This window comes from Dendrobates tinctorius, unplaced genomic scaffold (assembly GCF_039654945.1).
Source record: "Dendrobates tinctorius isolate UK_male_01 unplaced genomic scaffold, ASM3965494v1 ptg000079l, whole genome shotgun sequence".
NCBI lineage: Eukaryota > Metazoa > Chordata > Amphibia > Anura > Dendrobatidae > Dendrobates > Dendrobates tinctorius.
The window spans coordinates 27,582,841-27,598,837 of NW_027361747.1; the positions used below are offsets into that span (position 1 = coordinate 27,582,841).

At 43.9% G+C, this 15,997-nt stretch overlaps 1 protein-coding gene across 1 annotated transcript in view; it reads right to left on the minus strand.

The window, feature by feature from the left end:
• Positions 1–15,997, minus strand: part of CNOT7 (CCR4-NOT transcription complex subunit 7) — a 58,818-nt gene that overhangs the window by 23,565 nt on the left and 19,256 nt on the right. The window contains exons 3-6 of the mRNA XM_073583615.1: positions 10,297–10,490; positions 8,585–8,746; positions 6,877–7,021; positions 5,547–5,657 (exon numbers count right to left, since the gene is read on the minus strand). Of these exons, the coding sequence (XP_073439716.1) occupies positions 5,547–5,657; positions 6,877–7,021; positions 8,585–8,746; positions 10,297–10,490 (612 nt within the window). The remainder of the gene's footprint in view (positions 1–5,546; positions 5,658–6,876; positions 7,022–8,584; positions 8,747–10,296; positions 10,491–15,997) is intronic.

Sequence of the window (15,997 nt, forward strand, 5' to 3'; positions counted from 1 at the left end):
GGATATGATAGTAGACATCTTTTAAGTCTATCAGTGCCATGAGGCAGTGCTGGAACAGGATTTTTGTGGCTGTATTGATTGACTCCATTTTGAAGGAGCAATTGTCTATCCACTGATTGAGTCTCCTCAGATTGACTATGGTCCTCCAAGAGCCGTCTGGTTTTTATATTAAAAAGAGGGGGGAGTAAAACCCCCTTCCTTCTTCTTGAACTGGGACTTCCTGTAGGACTTGTTTTTGCACAAGTCCCAAGACTTCCGTCTCCAGGGCCAGTTGTTGCTCTTGGGTTTTCCTTCGGGGTGTCATTATAAAGGTTCGCCTTTGTCGGATGGGTGAATTTTATTTCCTTGATTATGCTTAGGACCCATGTACTGGGGGAGATATTTGCCCAGGCGGAAAGGAAGAGAGAAAGCCTTCCACCTACCTCCGACCTGATGTCATTGGGGAGATTTTTTGGAGGAAGTAGAGGGCCCTTTAAACATATAGCTCGATCCTCTCCTTTCTTTAAAGTCCCAATTTTTCCTATCTCCCAGCGGACGACCCCTGTTAAATCTTCTCCTCCGAAAGGGCTGTTTTTTGGGTTCTCCCAAAAATCGGGGAAAGCTTTTCTTCCTATCCCCTGCATGCTCCAAAATTTCCTCTAGTTTTTTCCCGAAGAGAAATTGGCCTTCACATGGAATGGAACACAATCTATGTTTCAATGGCAAATCCCCCGGACACCCTTTAAACCACAGGGCTCGTCTTGCCACATTTGACAAGCTTGCCGCTCTAGCTGTTAATCTCGCGGAATGTGCTGAGGTATCCGCTAGGAAAGCCGCTGCTCCATGTACCAGTGTCAGATTAGACAGTATTTCGTCCCTAGGAACTTTATCCCTGATCTGGTCCTCTATTTGTTGTAGCCAGACCATGAGGGCACGAGCGGAACAAGTACCAGCTATTGCCGGTTTTAATCCACCTGCCGATGCTTCCCAGATATGTTTCAGGAAACCATATGCTTTTTTATCAAGCGGGTCTTTCAGCACGCCAGAGTCCTCTAATGGTAGAGATACCTTTTTGAGGATTTGGCTACGGCACCATCAATTTCTGGGACTTTTTCCCAGGTTTCTGAGTCTTTTTGTTCAAATGGGTACCTCCTTTTCGATGTAGAAGGTAAGGCACCCGACCTCTCAGTTTTTTTCCATTCACTGTCAATTAAGGCCTTTATCTTATCATTTACAGGGAAGGTGCATTTTTTCCTTTCCTCCAGTCCTCCAAACATAACATTCTCCAATGATTTAGGAGTCTTTTCCTCCTTAAGGCCCATTGTGGACCTGACAGCTTAGACCAGCTTTTCCACGTCCTCTGTTGGGAAACACAGACGGACTCCTATATCGCTGTCCGAGGAGGTGGAGGAGGACAGGGATTTTTCACGACCTTTCTGTACTAGCGAGGCCTCAATCAGAATCCCTTTTGCGGCTTCTTTTATCTGTCTTTTTAAGAGCTGCCTTTAGGAAGCCGTTCACCTCCTCTTGTATTATAGCCCTAAGGCTAGTCACCATATCAGGGGTTTCATCCCGTATGGTTTTGTTTATACAGTCAGTGCAGAGATCTTTCTGCCACTGATCTGCCAGCGGGTCTCTGCATAGGTCGCATTCTCTATTCTTTGTTTTGCCGCTAGACTTCCTCGACCCCTAGTGATCAAAAAGAAAAATGGAACCCAGTGAGGCTAGTTTCACACTTGCTTTTTTTTGCAGCGCGTTTTTCCCGCAAAAAAACGCATTGAAAAAACGCATACAAAAGCATACAACTGCTGCGTTTTTTTCAAGCATTTTTATGAGCATGCATGAAAAAAACGCAGCGTTTTTATGCGTTTGTATGCGTTTTTAGTGCGTTTTTACCGCGTTTGCGTTTTTTTCCAAACATTAGGTGGCCCCTCACACTAACCCAAACCATGACTTTACTAACCCTAACCCTGTCCCTAACCCTTAACCAAACCATACCCTAACCCTAACCCTGACCCTAACCCTTAACCAAACCATACCCTGATCCTAACCCTAACCTTGACCAAACCATACCCTAACCCTGACCCTGACCCTAACCCTGACCCTTAACCAAACCATACCCTGATCCTAACCCTAACCTTGACCCTGACCCTAACCCTTAACCAAACCATACCCTAACCCTGACCCTAACCCTTAACCAAACCATACCCTGATCCTAACCCTGACCCTGACCCTAACCCTTAACCAAACCATACCCTGATCCTAACCCTGACCCTAACCCTAACCGTAAACCCCCTTAACTAACCCTAACTCTAACCCAAACCCCTAAATTCCATTGTCTAAACTAATGGTAAAAAAAAAAAACGCATGTGCAAAAAAACGCATACATAAGCATGCCAATGCGCACATATGCTCACCATAGACTTATAATGGGTGTCTTGCTGTAAAAAAACGCATTGCGCGCGCATGCGTTTGAGGCAAGTCGGACGCCCAAAAAATGCAACAGGTTGCATTTTGTGCGCCCGAGCGCATACCGCAAAAAAACGCATGCGCGGAAAAACGCGTACAAACGCATGTGTATGCGCACATAAGCGCATCCCATGCAAAGTATAGGAAAAAAAAAATGCATGCGCTATTTAGCGGTAAAATACCGCGAAAAAAAACGCAAATGTGAAACCAGCCTTACCATAAGGGTGACATTCACGTACCGTACAGACCAAAAGTTTGGACACACCTTCTCATTCAAAGAGTTTTCTTTATTTTCATGGACTGTGAAAACTGTAGATTCACTCTGAAGGCATCAAAACTATGAATTAACACATGTGGAATTATATAATTAACAAAAAAGAGTGAAACAACTGAAAATGTCTTATATTCTAGGTTCTTCAAAGTAGCCACCTTTTGCTTTGATTACTGCTTTGCACACTCTTGGCATTCTCTAGATGAGCTTCAAGAGGTAGTCACCGGAAATGGTTTTCACTTCACAGGTTTGCCCTGTCAGGTTTAAAAAGATGGATTTCTTGCCATAGAAATGGGGTTGGGACCATCAGTTGTGTTGTGCAGAAGTCTGGTGGATACACAGCTGATAGTCCTACTGAATAGACTGTTAGAATTTGTATTATGGCAAGAAAAAAGCAGCTAAGTAAAGAAAAACGAGTGGCCATCATTACTTTAAGAAATGAAGGTCAGTCAGTCTGAAAAATTGGGAAAACTTTGAAAAAGTGTCCCCAAGTGCAGTGGCAAAAACCATCAAGCGCTACAAAGAAACTGGCTCACATGAGGACCTCCCCAGGAAAGTCACCAGCCTCAGAAATCTCAGGTTAACAGCAGCTCAGATTAGAGACCAGGTCAATGCCACACAGAGTTCTAGCAGCAGACACATCTCAACAACTGTTAAGAGGAGACTTTCTTTGTGCAGCAGGCCTTTCATGGTTAAATAGCTGCTAGGAAACCACTGCTAAGGACAGGCATCAAGCAGAAGAGACTTGTTTGGGCTAACGAACACAAGGAATGGACATTAGACCAGTGGAAATCTGTGCTTTGGTCTGATGAGTCCAAATTTGAGATCTTTGGTTCCAACCACTGTGTCTTTGTGCGACGCAGAAAAGGTGAACGGATGGACTCTACATGCCTGGTTCCCACTGTGAAGCATGGAGAAGGAGGTGTGATGGTGTGGGGGTGCTTTGCTGGTGACACTGTTGGGGATTTATTCAAAATTGAAGGCATACTGAACCAGCATGGCTACCACAGCATCTTGCAGCGGCATGCTATTCCATCCGGTTTGCATTTAGTTGGACCATCAATTATTTTTCAACAGGACAATGACCCCAAACACACCTCCAGGCTGTGTAAGGGCTATTTGACCAAGAAGGAGAGTGATGGGGTGCTACGCCAGATGACCTGGCCTCCACAGTCACCAGACTTGAACCCAATCGAGATGGTTTGGGGTGAGCTGGACCGCAGAGTGAAGGCAAAAGGGCCAACAAGTGCTAAGCATCTCTGGGAGCTCCTTCAAGATTGTTGGAAGACCATTTCCGGTGACTATCTCTTGAAGCTCATCAAGAGAATGCCAAGAGTGTGCAAATCAGTAATCAAAGCAAAAGGTGGCTATTTTGAAGAACCTAAAATATAAGACCTATTTTCAGTTGTTTCACACTTTTTTGTTAATTACATAATTCCACATGTGTTAATTCACAGTTTTGATGCCTTCAGAGTGAATCTACAATTTTAATAGTCATGAAAATAAAGAAAACTCTTTGAATGAGGTGTGTCCAAACTTTTGGTCTGTACTGTAAATCACTCACCACCTCTGTCAATCAAGGGTACCGATCTCGGAGGCTCCTCAGATGCACTCGTGACGTTTTTTTCTGGACGTCTCAGAGTCATGCTGGTCATGTTTACGACTGCCGCTCCCACCACTTGAGCGGCTACTCCTGGTATGCTGGTGGCTCGGCAAGGCATCTGGCGAGAGTTCCTGCTGCTGCTGCCACTGCTGCTCTTCTTGCCCCACTTCCATTGTGAAGTTTTGGGCAAGAGTGCGTCTTCTGTGGTCATCCCTCTTTTTAAGAGGGATCCACTGCACTCTACGCCTCTTCCGATGCCCATTGACAGCCCCTCCCCCCCGCCACGCCACTGGGATGATTTTTTGCAGGCGTTTTTTTCATGGGAGCCGCCATCTTGGATCCGGCGCCGCTCCTGACGTCATGCGGGCACACCCATTCCCAGCATGCCTTGCGTGTGACGCCAGAGGGGCGCGACCCGGAAGCAGACGCCCCTCCTGGATGAACTGGATGCCGGCAGAGGGAGGAGGGCGGGACGGCAGGCACGGAAGAGCCCCTGGACCCCTGACCGTGCTGCACTTACGCCAACCCGGACACTGAGCCCCCGGGGGACCCGCGGACGGCACTTCCACCCCCGACTCCCAGCGCACAGGCTCTGCCTGATCTTCCATGCTGGCACGGGGGTGGGCAGGTACAGACATCTTGACACGCTGTCTTCAGCACACGGGTCCCTGTCAGGACAGGAAACCCAACTGAAGCGAGGGAGAGGCACCGTCCTTTTATCTCCCATGTGTGCCGTCATGGGAGACGGGGAAAAATAGTCGTGCACTTGCTGTACATCTGCATACACTAATTATGATGCTAATCAGACTGACATGCTGGAAATAGCACGGGACACATGCTGTAATATTTATTATAGATATTATTATTTAAAGGATCTACCTGGTGATATTGCCTTTCAGTATTGCCTGTTGCGCTGACGATGTCAGTATGACAGTATTTATCCAGTGCTAAACTGCCGGTATTAACCACATGTGGCCCGAGGGTTAAGAGGTGTCTACTTAGTGGCAAAAATACCAAACTACATACCATTTCTATCATTTTAGAAAGAAACACATTTATGGGAATGTACTGTGAACATCTACTGTAATTTGAACATCTACTGTAATTTTACCTTACCTTCGTAGTAAATCACAGTCTAAGATTGGCCTAATTGTGCACATTTCTCAGTAGTGAAAAGTTATCTACCTAAGGACCAACACTTGGCAGTAACCTTTGATTTCATACCTCTCTCATCTTGAAGAATGCCATTCCGGTCAGTAATGAGTCAGAGCCGGCCTGATGCTGGGGTCCTATCCGTTCCAGCTCGAGTTGTTCAGCCACTTCTTGCAATCCACCCTGACAAGAGACATCATGATTAGATCAGAGCCAATATTTAGTTTGGGAAGGGCACAGGCACAGACTGGTTACCCTGTAATCTTAACATGGTCTTTGCTCACCAACATCTACACAACCCAAAATACATAGTAGCAAAGGAGAAACAGATTTTTTCATTTGAGAGCTGGATGCTTAAAATCCTTTGGTCTCCGGGATGTTTGTTTAGTAGCCCGGCTGTCAGTGTACATGACCTGAAGATCAGGTAGAAGGCAGGCTGGCCATACATATGAAGGCTCGGCTGAATGCTTGTCCGGTGGCCAGACATCTCTACTGACACAGTGCGCCCAGACGAGCTTCTGTTCTGAACTGAGAGAGTGGAGAAACCCCTACCAGGTACTATGATCAGCACCATAGTGGATCCTCCCTAGAATAAAAATGGTCATACACATTAAATAGGGTTTGAAAAGTTGAAGTATGGCACACAGATTTACTCTTGGGCTCTCTAGGACTGCCCCTCAAACCTAACGTTAAATACATTCTTCAATATTGAAATTGCAACACGAGGAAGGAAAAAGTAGTGGAATTATGGAAATAACAGGATCAATAGATAGGTTAATAAGCAAAATTTTTCAGGACACTAGAGTGGTCTGGTGAAGGTCCCAGGACCAAAAATGTTCACCACTTTGGATTGCCCTATACATTTATAAAGTAGAACTTGTGTGGCACAACGCTGTATTATGAGTCAGGTCTGTATTGAGGGGATGGAATAGTTAGCTGGCACATTTCAAAGGGTATAGATCACTTTATTTTTAAAGGTTTCATAAAAATGCTTTCTATTATTGGTTCACCCAGTCCTTCAACCCCTGGCAGACCAGTCAGAAGATCAGCGACACTGAGCTCTTTTACTAGTACAACAACAGAGCGGCGTATGGGCTCAACAAAAAGCCTATGAGCCCATACTCCATTCTGTGTGCAGCCGGCTGGACTTCCTACTGCTCCATGCATGAGATCCTGTGAAGCTGGTGCTTGCCATTGTCAGACTATCGCAGCAGTGTTGTGAGCGATGCAGATCTCTGAATTTGGGGCGTTACCGAATGGCAGGATGTTAATGATATCACAAATAAATTTAATTGATAGATGCAACTCAAAGTCTTAGGCATAATTACCAAAATCTGTTGTGAACCAAAAAGCAGTTTTAGTAGCCAAGAAACATATTGGTATCTACTGTATGTGTACGCACCTTTAAATTTTTGCAGCTTTTCATGAGATATTTAACATCATAGATCACAGGAAAAAATAGACGTAGAATTTCAAAGAAGTCTAGCTCAACCTCAGGAAGATTGGAGTTAGTCAGTATCTTTATTAGATAGCCAAAATCATATCCACTGCAAAACAATGGCAAAGAGAAGAGACATTGGGGAGATGATTTTTTTTAAAGATTAATTCATAAAATTAGAAGAGAAAAGGCCATTAAGAATAAGCTATTAAAGAGAACCTGACAGTCATGCTGCCCCCACTGCAGAGAAAATATACTACGAAAAGCAAGCTTCTCCCCATCCGGCTCCAGCTGACCGCTTCTAATTTACACAGTGCCATCCAGAGGGGTCCTGTTCCAGTGCTCATCTAAATGAAACCCCTCATGGCAGACAGGGGCCTATTGAAGGGCCCTCGTGGCCTCCATCTTTGTCCCTCCCATAGGCTTCACAGCAGATCATTATTTCCTGTATGTATATATAACGAATGTATGCCAATATATTGTGCAAGCCGGTTCAAGATCCTTGAAGGACTAAAATTATTAATAAAGAAAAAAAAAAGTGAAAAAACCCAAATCACTCTTTTCCCAAGATGAAAATAAAACCAAGAAATTAAGAGAAAAAAATAATCACATTTGGTATCGCTACATCCAATCAAAATATAAAAATTAATCCATATGGAATACAAGGAGGGTAAAAAGAAGAAAAAGTGCTAAATATTCTGCTTTTCAAATCACCACACCTTGCCAATAATGCAATAAAAAGGGACTGAAATGTCATCTACCCCAACATGGCTCCAATAACTACAGCTTGCACATTTTCAGTTTTTCTGTACATAGTAAAGTGAGTGGTGTCCCAGAAAATTATAACTGGTCCCACAAAAAAAAAAAAAATGGAAAAATAGCAGCGTTATGGGTTTTGGAAGACTGGGATGAAGCCAGTAGAATGGAATAGAAATATAATACAGAAGGAAAGTGAAGGTTACATGAGAACAAGTAGAGGAGTCGTGTGGATGAAAGGCTTATGGGCTGGTTTCAAGTCATCCACTGTTCCCTACTAACTTTGCTGGAAAGTCACAACTTTCCAATAGTGTGATCTGGGACAGCGCACAACCTCACAGTGCTGACAACTCACGTCCATGTTACGCGGTCATCTCACTGCCCAAGGCCTGTCACTGAGGGTAAAAAAAAAAATCTACTAGAGCCAAACTGAGATCAGATCTTTCTCAGAACTACCATTAATGGTCACCAGTACATAAGATGTCATAGATGGCATCTACACAGTCCATGGCAAGAAATGTCGTCAGATCTGAATGTGTCAGAGGGGAGCCATGCTGTTAAAAAGTAAGGCATACTCGTAACCACAATCTGACCACCGCTCCGATAGTCTCTGCTAGGCTGAGAGTAGGAACGTTACTGACAAGCAGCAATCAGACCACTGCGGCCAATCAGCAGCCGCTACCATCAGGTCGCTGAAGGATGGCAGAATCTGTCAAAACGGCAGTGATGGCGCTCAGAGCTCAGTGTGGAGCAAATATAAGTATGCCTTGTTTTAGGATCATGGCTCCCCTGTGGTACATTTAGTATTTGGACAAAAAAAAAAACAAACCTCCATTCCCCTCCCAAGTAAATTTTCACCTAAACACAAATGCAATAAATATCTAATTGTGTAAGGATTAGATGAACAATCACTGACCTGTGGAAAGACAGCCATTTCACCCCTTCACAAAGCACCACCCCAGAAGTCATGAACAACTCGGCAAAGTAGTGAGTTTCAATGCCCTCCTCTTCATGTTTCTTAAATTGGATCCCAGCTGAAGAGAGCAGCTCTATGGAGTCTTGTGCATACATGTCCTCCCTGGGGAAAGACAAGGAGCCCTATCAGCCCATATTAGATGCCTCCTGCACAGATGTACAAAGCCATGTAATGAGAGAACCTAATCTGAAAGTTTATTTTACTGGCTACAAGACGCCAAGGAATGGCCACAAACACTGAAGGAACGGCTAATGTTACTCTATATAGTTTAGAGACAGTTAACGGGCAATCTTCAGTGGAAAGACAAAGGGGACATCATCAGTAGAGACATTTTTTTACTGATAAACTACTGCAGAAAATCAGCAAATTGGGGGGGGGAATCGTGCTTCTCTTGATGTTTATGTGGCAGCTTTTCCAACTTTTTGAAAAGTTGACAGAACTTATCAGAAGGATGAAATGACCTAGCGGCCTGCAATGTACCCCAGTCTAGCAGAAAGATGCAGCAATTCCATCAGGAGGTGGCCGCTTCTTAATGAATGTGGTGCATGATACTCCAGAGAACACTGGATCAGGACTGACATATAAAACACCAGTCATGAGGAATTCCCCTCAAAGTAGATCTCTCTATTAAAACAGTCAACTCTGAAGCTCAGAATATGGAAGTGACAGGCACAAGACATTAATAGTCTCCACAGCCATTCTGTATTACGCCAGGCCTCCACAGTGGTGTGTTGCCCCCTGCTTAACAATAAAAGAACGGCTCCAAAACATAACATTTGCAAAACTGCCAATAAGGGAGTAAAGAATAATTATGCTGAAGATAGTCTGTAGCATTCTCTAAATGAGGCATATTTCTAAGTTTTGCCACAGATTTCACCTGCTGCGATGCAACAGAGAAGGCGACATACACAGCAAAGTCAAAGCAAATTCCACATGTGAAAGCATTTTTTAGGTGGGAGAGCTTCACTCCTGCTAGTTTTGCACCCACAGAAGGCAATGTAATTACAAAAGTGCGTACTAGTTTTCCAACTTTCCACTTGGTTAGTTAGTGACACAGATAGAAGAGGACTCCTGTTCAAAAGATAGTATATGGGCCTTCTGCAGTCCAATAACGATAATGCGCCCCCTTTATGTGTCTGTGATAGAATATACTTTGGAGGTGGTGGTGACCCACTTACCTCTTGGACCCCTGTGCGGCTGCACGGGTTACGTCAATGACATTTCCGCTCCTGAGATCCTAACTACAACCATGGCCTTCATTTTGTAGTCTTTTCTCCCAACCATAGGGGGAGAATGAGGATCAGTGGTTAACAAAAGAGTAAAGTCACTGTGTCACGTGTACTAAGAAAATAGGGCATGTTAAATTGTTACCTGGAAATGTGGAGCCATTGCCTACAATGTACTCTAAACTTGTGGCGGTGGGATAGACATTAGCGGGGCAAAGAATACATGGCCGTGTCTTCATATATCATCTCAGTGACTGAGGTTCCGTAAAAGTGAGAACATCTAAATCATACTGTTCTAAGGGGTCTCATGTTCAGTACAATGTGGTGACCCCCCCCCCCAACAATCCCGGGCATCGATATGGATGTGACACGGTGGGGCGATCACACACAGACAGGCTTATCAATACCCTGTGGGGTGAGGCTTACGTTAAATTAAACTTAAAGTTGAACTGCCACGTGGAGGTCCCTGGTGGGTATTCTCCTTGCTCATTCACAAATGTGAGCCCGAGCTGAATTATCTTCAGTAAGTCCACATTACAGCGTAGTAGTTGGTACTGATAGTCAGCGTTGCTCCTGAACTCTCCTATTGGTCTCGCAACTACCCCTGGAAATTCGGTGTCCTGGGAGAAAAAAAAGAAAAACAACACAATGTGTACAAGAATTTTTCACTATCAAGGTTTGATTTTTTTGTCCTTCAGACTGCATTCACTAAAGGGGGCAATCCCCCCGAATGTACAAGCAGAATAGTCAAAAATGATTTATTTAGAGATGAAGAATTACAAAACCCGACGCACAACGCAACATAGCTCTAGTGTGTCACTGCTTGTAGAACCGCCAGATAGCACAGAGGGACATACAGACAAGTAATGGTCCCCAGAAAAATATTATGTACAGTGGGGAGAATAAGTATTTGATACACTGCTGATTTTGTAAGTTTTCCCACCTACAAAGAAAGGAGAGCTCTGTAATTTTTATCATAAATACACTTCAACTGTGAGACAGAATCTTAAAAAAATACAAATACAGAAAATCACATTGTATGATTTTTACATATTTAATTTGCATTTTATTGCATGAAATAAGTATTTGATGCAATAAAAAAAACTTAATATTTGGGATTGCATAACAAACAGGCAATCCCTGTGCATGGGATGCGGCTGTATAACAGCGGCCGGGACTCGAACATATTATTCGAGCACGCCGAAGACACTTGGTTAGCACATGAGCATGCTCAGATAACACCTAATACGAGCACACTCGTTCATCACTAATCGCAAACTTTAATAGGTGGCACTGGATTTCTTCTCTTGGAGGAGAGCCCACCGCCACCCGTCAGATTACACTGGATGCTGATCAGTATCGATAACCAATGCATGCTTCATTCAAATACAGTGGGGCAAAAAAGTATTTAGTCAGTCAGCAATAATGCAAGTTCCACCACTTAAAAAGATGAGAGGCGTCTGTAATTTACATCATAGGTAGACCTCAACTATGGGAGACAAACTGAGAAAAAAAAAATCCAGAAAATCACATTGTCTGTTTTTTTTTCATTTTATTTGCATATTATGGTGGAAAATAAGTATTTGGTCAGAAACAAAATTTCATCTCAATACTTTGTGATATATCCTTTGTTGGCAATGACAGAGGTCAAACGTTTTCTGTAAGTCTTCACAAGGTTGCCACACACTGTTGTTGGTATGTTGGCCCATTCCTCCATGCAGATCTCCTCTAGAGCAGTGATGTTTTTGGCTTTTCGCTTGGCAACATATACTTTCAACTCCCTCCAAAGGTTTTCTATAGGGTTGAGATCTGGAGACTGGCTAGGCCACTCCAGGACCTTGAAATGCTTCTTACGAAGCCACTCCTTCGTTGCCCTGGCTGTGTGCTTTGGATCATTGTCATGTTGAAAGACCCAGCCACGTTTCATCTTCAATGCCCTTGCTGATGGAAGGAGGTTTGCACTCAAAATCTCACGATACATGGCCCCATTCATTCTTTCATGTACCCGGATCAGTCGTCCTGGCCCCTTTGCAGAGAAACAGCCCCAAAGCATGATGTTTCCACCACCATGCTTTACAGTAGGTATGGTGTTTGATGGATGCAACTCAGTATTCTTTTTCCTCCAAACACGACAAGTTGTGTTTCTACCAAACAGTTCCAGTTTGGTTTCATCAGACCATAGGACATTCTCCCAAAACTCCTCTGGATCATCCAAATGCTCTCTAGCAAACTTCAGACGGGCCCGGACATGTACAGGCTTAAGCAGTGGGACACGTCTGGCACTGCAGGATCTGAGTCCATGGTGGCGTAGTGTGTTACTTATGGTAGGCCTTGTTACATTGGTCCCAGCTCTCTGCAGTTCATTCACTAGGTCCCCCCGCGTGGTTCTGGGATTTTTGCTCACCGTTCTTGTGATCATTCTGACCCCACGGGGTGGGATTTTGCGTGGAGCACCAGATCGAGGGAGATTATCAGTGGTCTTGTATGTCTTCCATTTTCTAATTATTGCTCCAACAGTTGATTTCTTCACTCCAAGCTGGTTGGCTATTGCAGATTCAGTCTTCCCAGCCTGGTGCAGGGCTACAATTTTGTTTCTGGTATCCTTTGACAGCTCTTTGGTCTTCACCATAGTGGAGTTTGGAGTCAGACTGTTTGAGGGTGTGCACAGGTGTCTTTTTATACTGATAACAAGTTTAAACAGGTGCCATTACTACAGGTAATGAGTGGAGGAAAGAGGAGACTCTTAAAGAAGAAGTTACAGGTCTGTGAGAGCCAGAAATCTTGATTGCTTGTTTCTGACCAAATACTTATTTTCCACCATAATATGCAAATAAAATGAAAAAAAAACAGACAATGTGATTTTCTGGATTTTTTTTCTCAGTTTGTCTCCCATAGTTGAGGTCTACCTATGATGTAAATTACAGACGCCTCTCATCTTTTTAAGTGGTGGAACTTGCACTATTGCTGACTGACTAAATACTTTTTTGCCCCACTGTATATGCTAAAACCATAGAAGTAATGTCAGAATTTTAAAAAGAAAATAATAGAGCAATTCACAAGTTTTAATCAACATTTAAGGAGATTTCCCTGCCATGGTAGAAGGAAATGTTTTGCAGCATTATAATACACATCATTTCATGCCGCCAATCAGGCTTAAAAGTCGTTCCTGATTTTTGTGTAAGTAAAGTCCTACAACTTTCTAATAAACTTTGCATTTAGTCTTCTCACAATTTTCCAGGTACTGTATTGTCTTTACGGTCGGTGAACAAGCACATCACAGTTACCATTCAGAGACCGCAAACCTGTGCAGAGCTGGATATGCTCCCACCAGAGACAGGAACACTTGTATCCAGTGAAGGCAGCACAGGCCCTGAACACAAGTCCTGGCGCTGCATGGATCGCAACGGAAACTCTGACTTTTTTTTTTTTTTTTTTTTTTTTTAACTTTTTCCAATTTTTAAGGTATGTTGGAAAGTTATAAAACTTTTCAGTTGTTTAGTGACTGAGCTCTAACTACATTATCTTGGAAATGCTCTTTAACCCTGAGGGAGGGAGTTAATGGGGTTGTCAAAGCTGAAAAGTACAGTCTGCCGTTACTCTATGTGCGATGTGCACACTGCCACATAAAATGACTGCAGACTTTTAATTTAAGCCCGGAAAACCCCTTAAAACACACACACATATATACTATACACACACATACTATACGCACATATATACACTGCTCAAAAAAAAATAAAGAGAACACTTAAACAACAGAATATACCTCTGGGTAAATCAAACTTCTGTGAAATCCTACTGTCCACTTAGGAAGCAACACTGATTGACAATCAATTTCACATGCTGTTGTGCAAATAGACAACAGATGGAAATTATTGACAATTATCAAGACACCCTCAATAAAGGAATGGTTTTGCAGGTGGGGATCACAGACCACATCTCAGTACCAATGCTTTCTGGCTGATGTTTTGGTCACTTTTGAATGTTGGTTGTGCTTTCACACTCGTGGTAGCATGAGACGGACTCTACAACCCACACAAGTGGCTCAGTTAGTGCAGCTCATCCAGGATGGCACATCAATGCGAGCTGTGGCAAGAAGGTTTGCTGTGTCTGTCAGCGTAGTGTCCAGAGGCTGGAGGCGCTATCAGGAGACAGGCTAGTACACCAGGAGATGTGGAGGGGGCCGTAGGAGGGCAACCTCAGCCATTCTGCAAGGAGGAACATGAGGAGCACTGCCAGAGCCCTGCAAAATGACCTCCAGCAAGCCACAAATGTGCATGTGTCTGCACAAACGGTTAGAAACCGACTCCATGAGGAAGGTCTGAGGGCCTGACGTCCACAGATGAGAGTTGTGCTCACAGCCCAACACCCTGCAGAACGCTTGGTATTTGCCACAGAACACAAGGATTGGCAAATTTGCCACTTGTGCCCTGTGCTCTTCACAGATGAAAGCAGATTAACACTGAGCACATGTGACAGACCTGACAGAGTCTGGAGACGCCGTGGAGAGCGATCTGCTGCCAGCAACATCCTTCAGCATAACCGGTTTGGCAGTGGGTCAGTAATGGTGTGGGGTGGCATTTCTTTGGAGGGCCACATAGCCCTCCATGTGCTCGCCAGAGCTGGCCTGACTGCCATTAGGTACCGAGATGAGATCCTCAGACCCCTTATGAGACCATATGCTTGTGCGGTTGGCCCTGGGTTCCTAGTCCTAATGCAGGACAATGCCAGACCTCATGTGGCTGGAGTGTGTCAGCAGTTCCTGCAAGATGAAGGCATTGAAGCTATGGACTGGCCCACCCGTTCCCCAGACCAAAATCCGATTGAGCACATCTGAGACATTATGTCTCGCTCCATCCACCAACGTCACGTTGCACCACAGACTGTCCAGGAGTTGGCAGATGCTTTACTCCAGGTCTGGGAGGAGATCCCTCAGGAAACCATCCGCCGCCTCATGAGGAGCATGCCCAGGCGTTGTACAGTAGGGAGGTCATACAGGCACATGGAGGCCACACACAATACTGAGCATCATTTTGACTTGTTTTAAGGACATTACATTCCAGATGGGGTCCACACACTCTCAAAGTTTCACTTTAATTTTGTGTGTGACTCCAAATCCAGGCCTCCATTGGTTAATAAATTTGATTTCCATTGATGATTTTTGTGTGATTTTGTTGTCAGCACATTCAACTTTGTACAGAACAAAGTATTCAATGAGAATATTTCATTCATTCAGATCTAGGATGTGTTATTTGAGTGTTCCCTTTATTTTTTTTGAGCAGTGTACATTACACACACATACACTTTCCTTTGCACAATAAATTATTTTCTGTTGATGTAGTCATATGATGGCAGTTTTTACAGATTTGCAGAATGGTGTGATGGGGGTTTAGAAGAAAAATGGAAAAACATAAAAATAACCTAATTTTTAATCAAAGGTGGTATAACACACTACATGGACAAATGTATTGGGACGTGTCCACATTACAGCTCCAGGAGTTTTTATGACCTCCTGTTCCATTGCTATTGATATGAAGTTGATCCCCACTTTACAGTTATAACTATATCCATCCTTCTGGGAAGGCTTTCCACAAGATTTTGGAGGCATCTGTGGGAATTCTTGCGAATTCATCCAGCAGAGCATTTGTGAGGTCAGACGATGATGCTGGATGGGGTTGTGATCAGGGCTCTGTAAGGGCCAGTCATGTTCTTCTTCACCAAACTCACTGAGCCGCCTTTGTGGACCTTGCTTTCGGCACTGGGCAGAGTCATGCAGGAACAGAAAATGACCTTCCCCAAACTGTTTTCACAAAGTTGTAAGCTACAATTGTCCAAAATGTTATGGTATAGTGAAGCATTAAGATTTCCCTTCACAGGGACTAAGTGCCTCATCCATCTTTCAAAAAACATCTACATAGTATTATCCCTCCTTCTCCTTAGAGTTGGCACAATACAGCCAGGCAACGTTCTCCTGGCGTTTAACATACCCAGACTCGGCCATCAATTAGAGAAGTGTGATCCTTCGCTCCATAGGAGATGCAAATTGCCTCTTTAGAGGGGAAGGGGACTTGAACTCTAGTGCCACCTACTCGAAGCAGCAATCCTAAAAGTCAATATAGACCCTTTA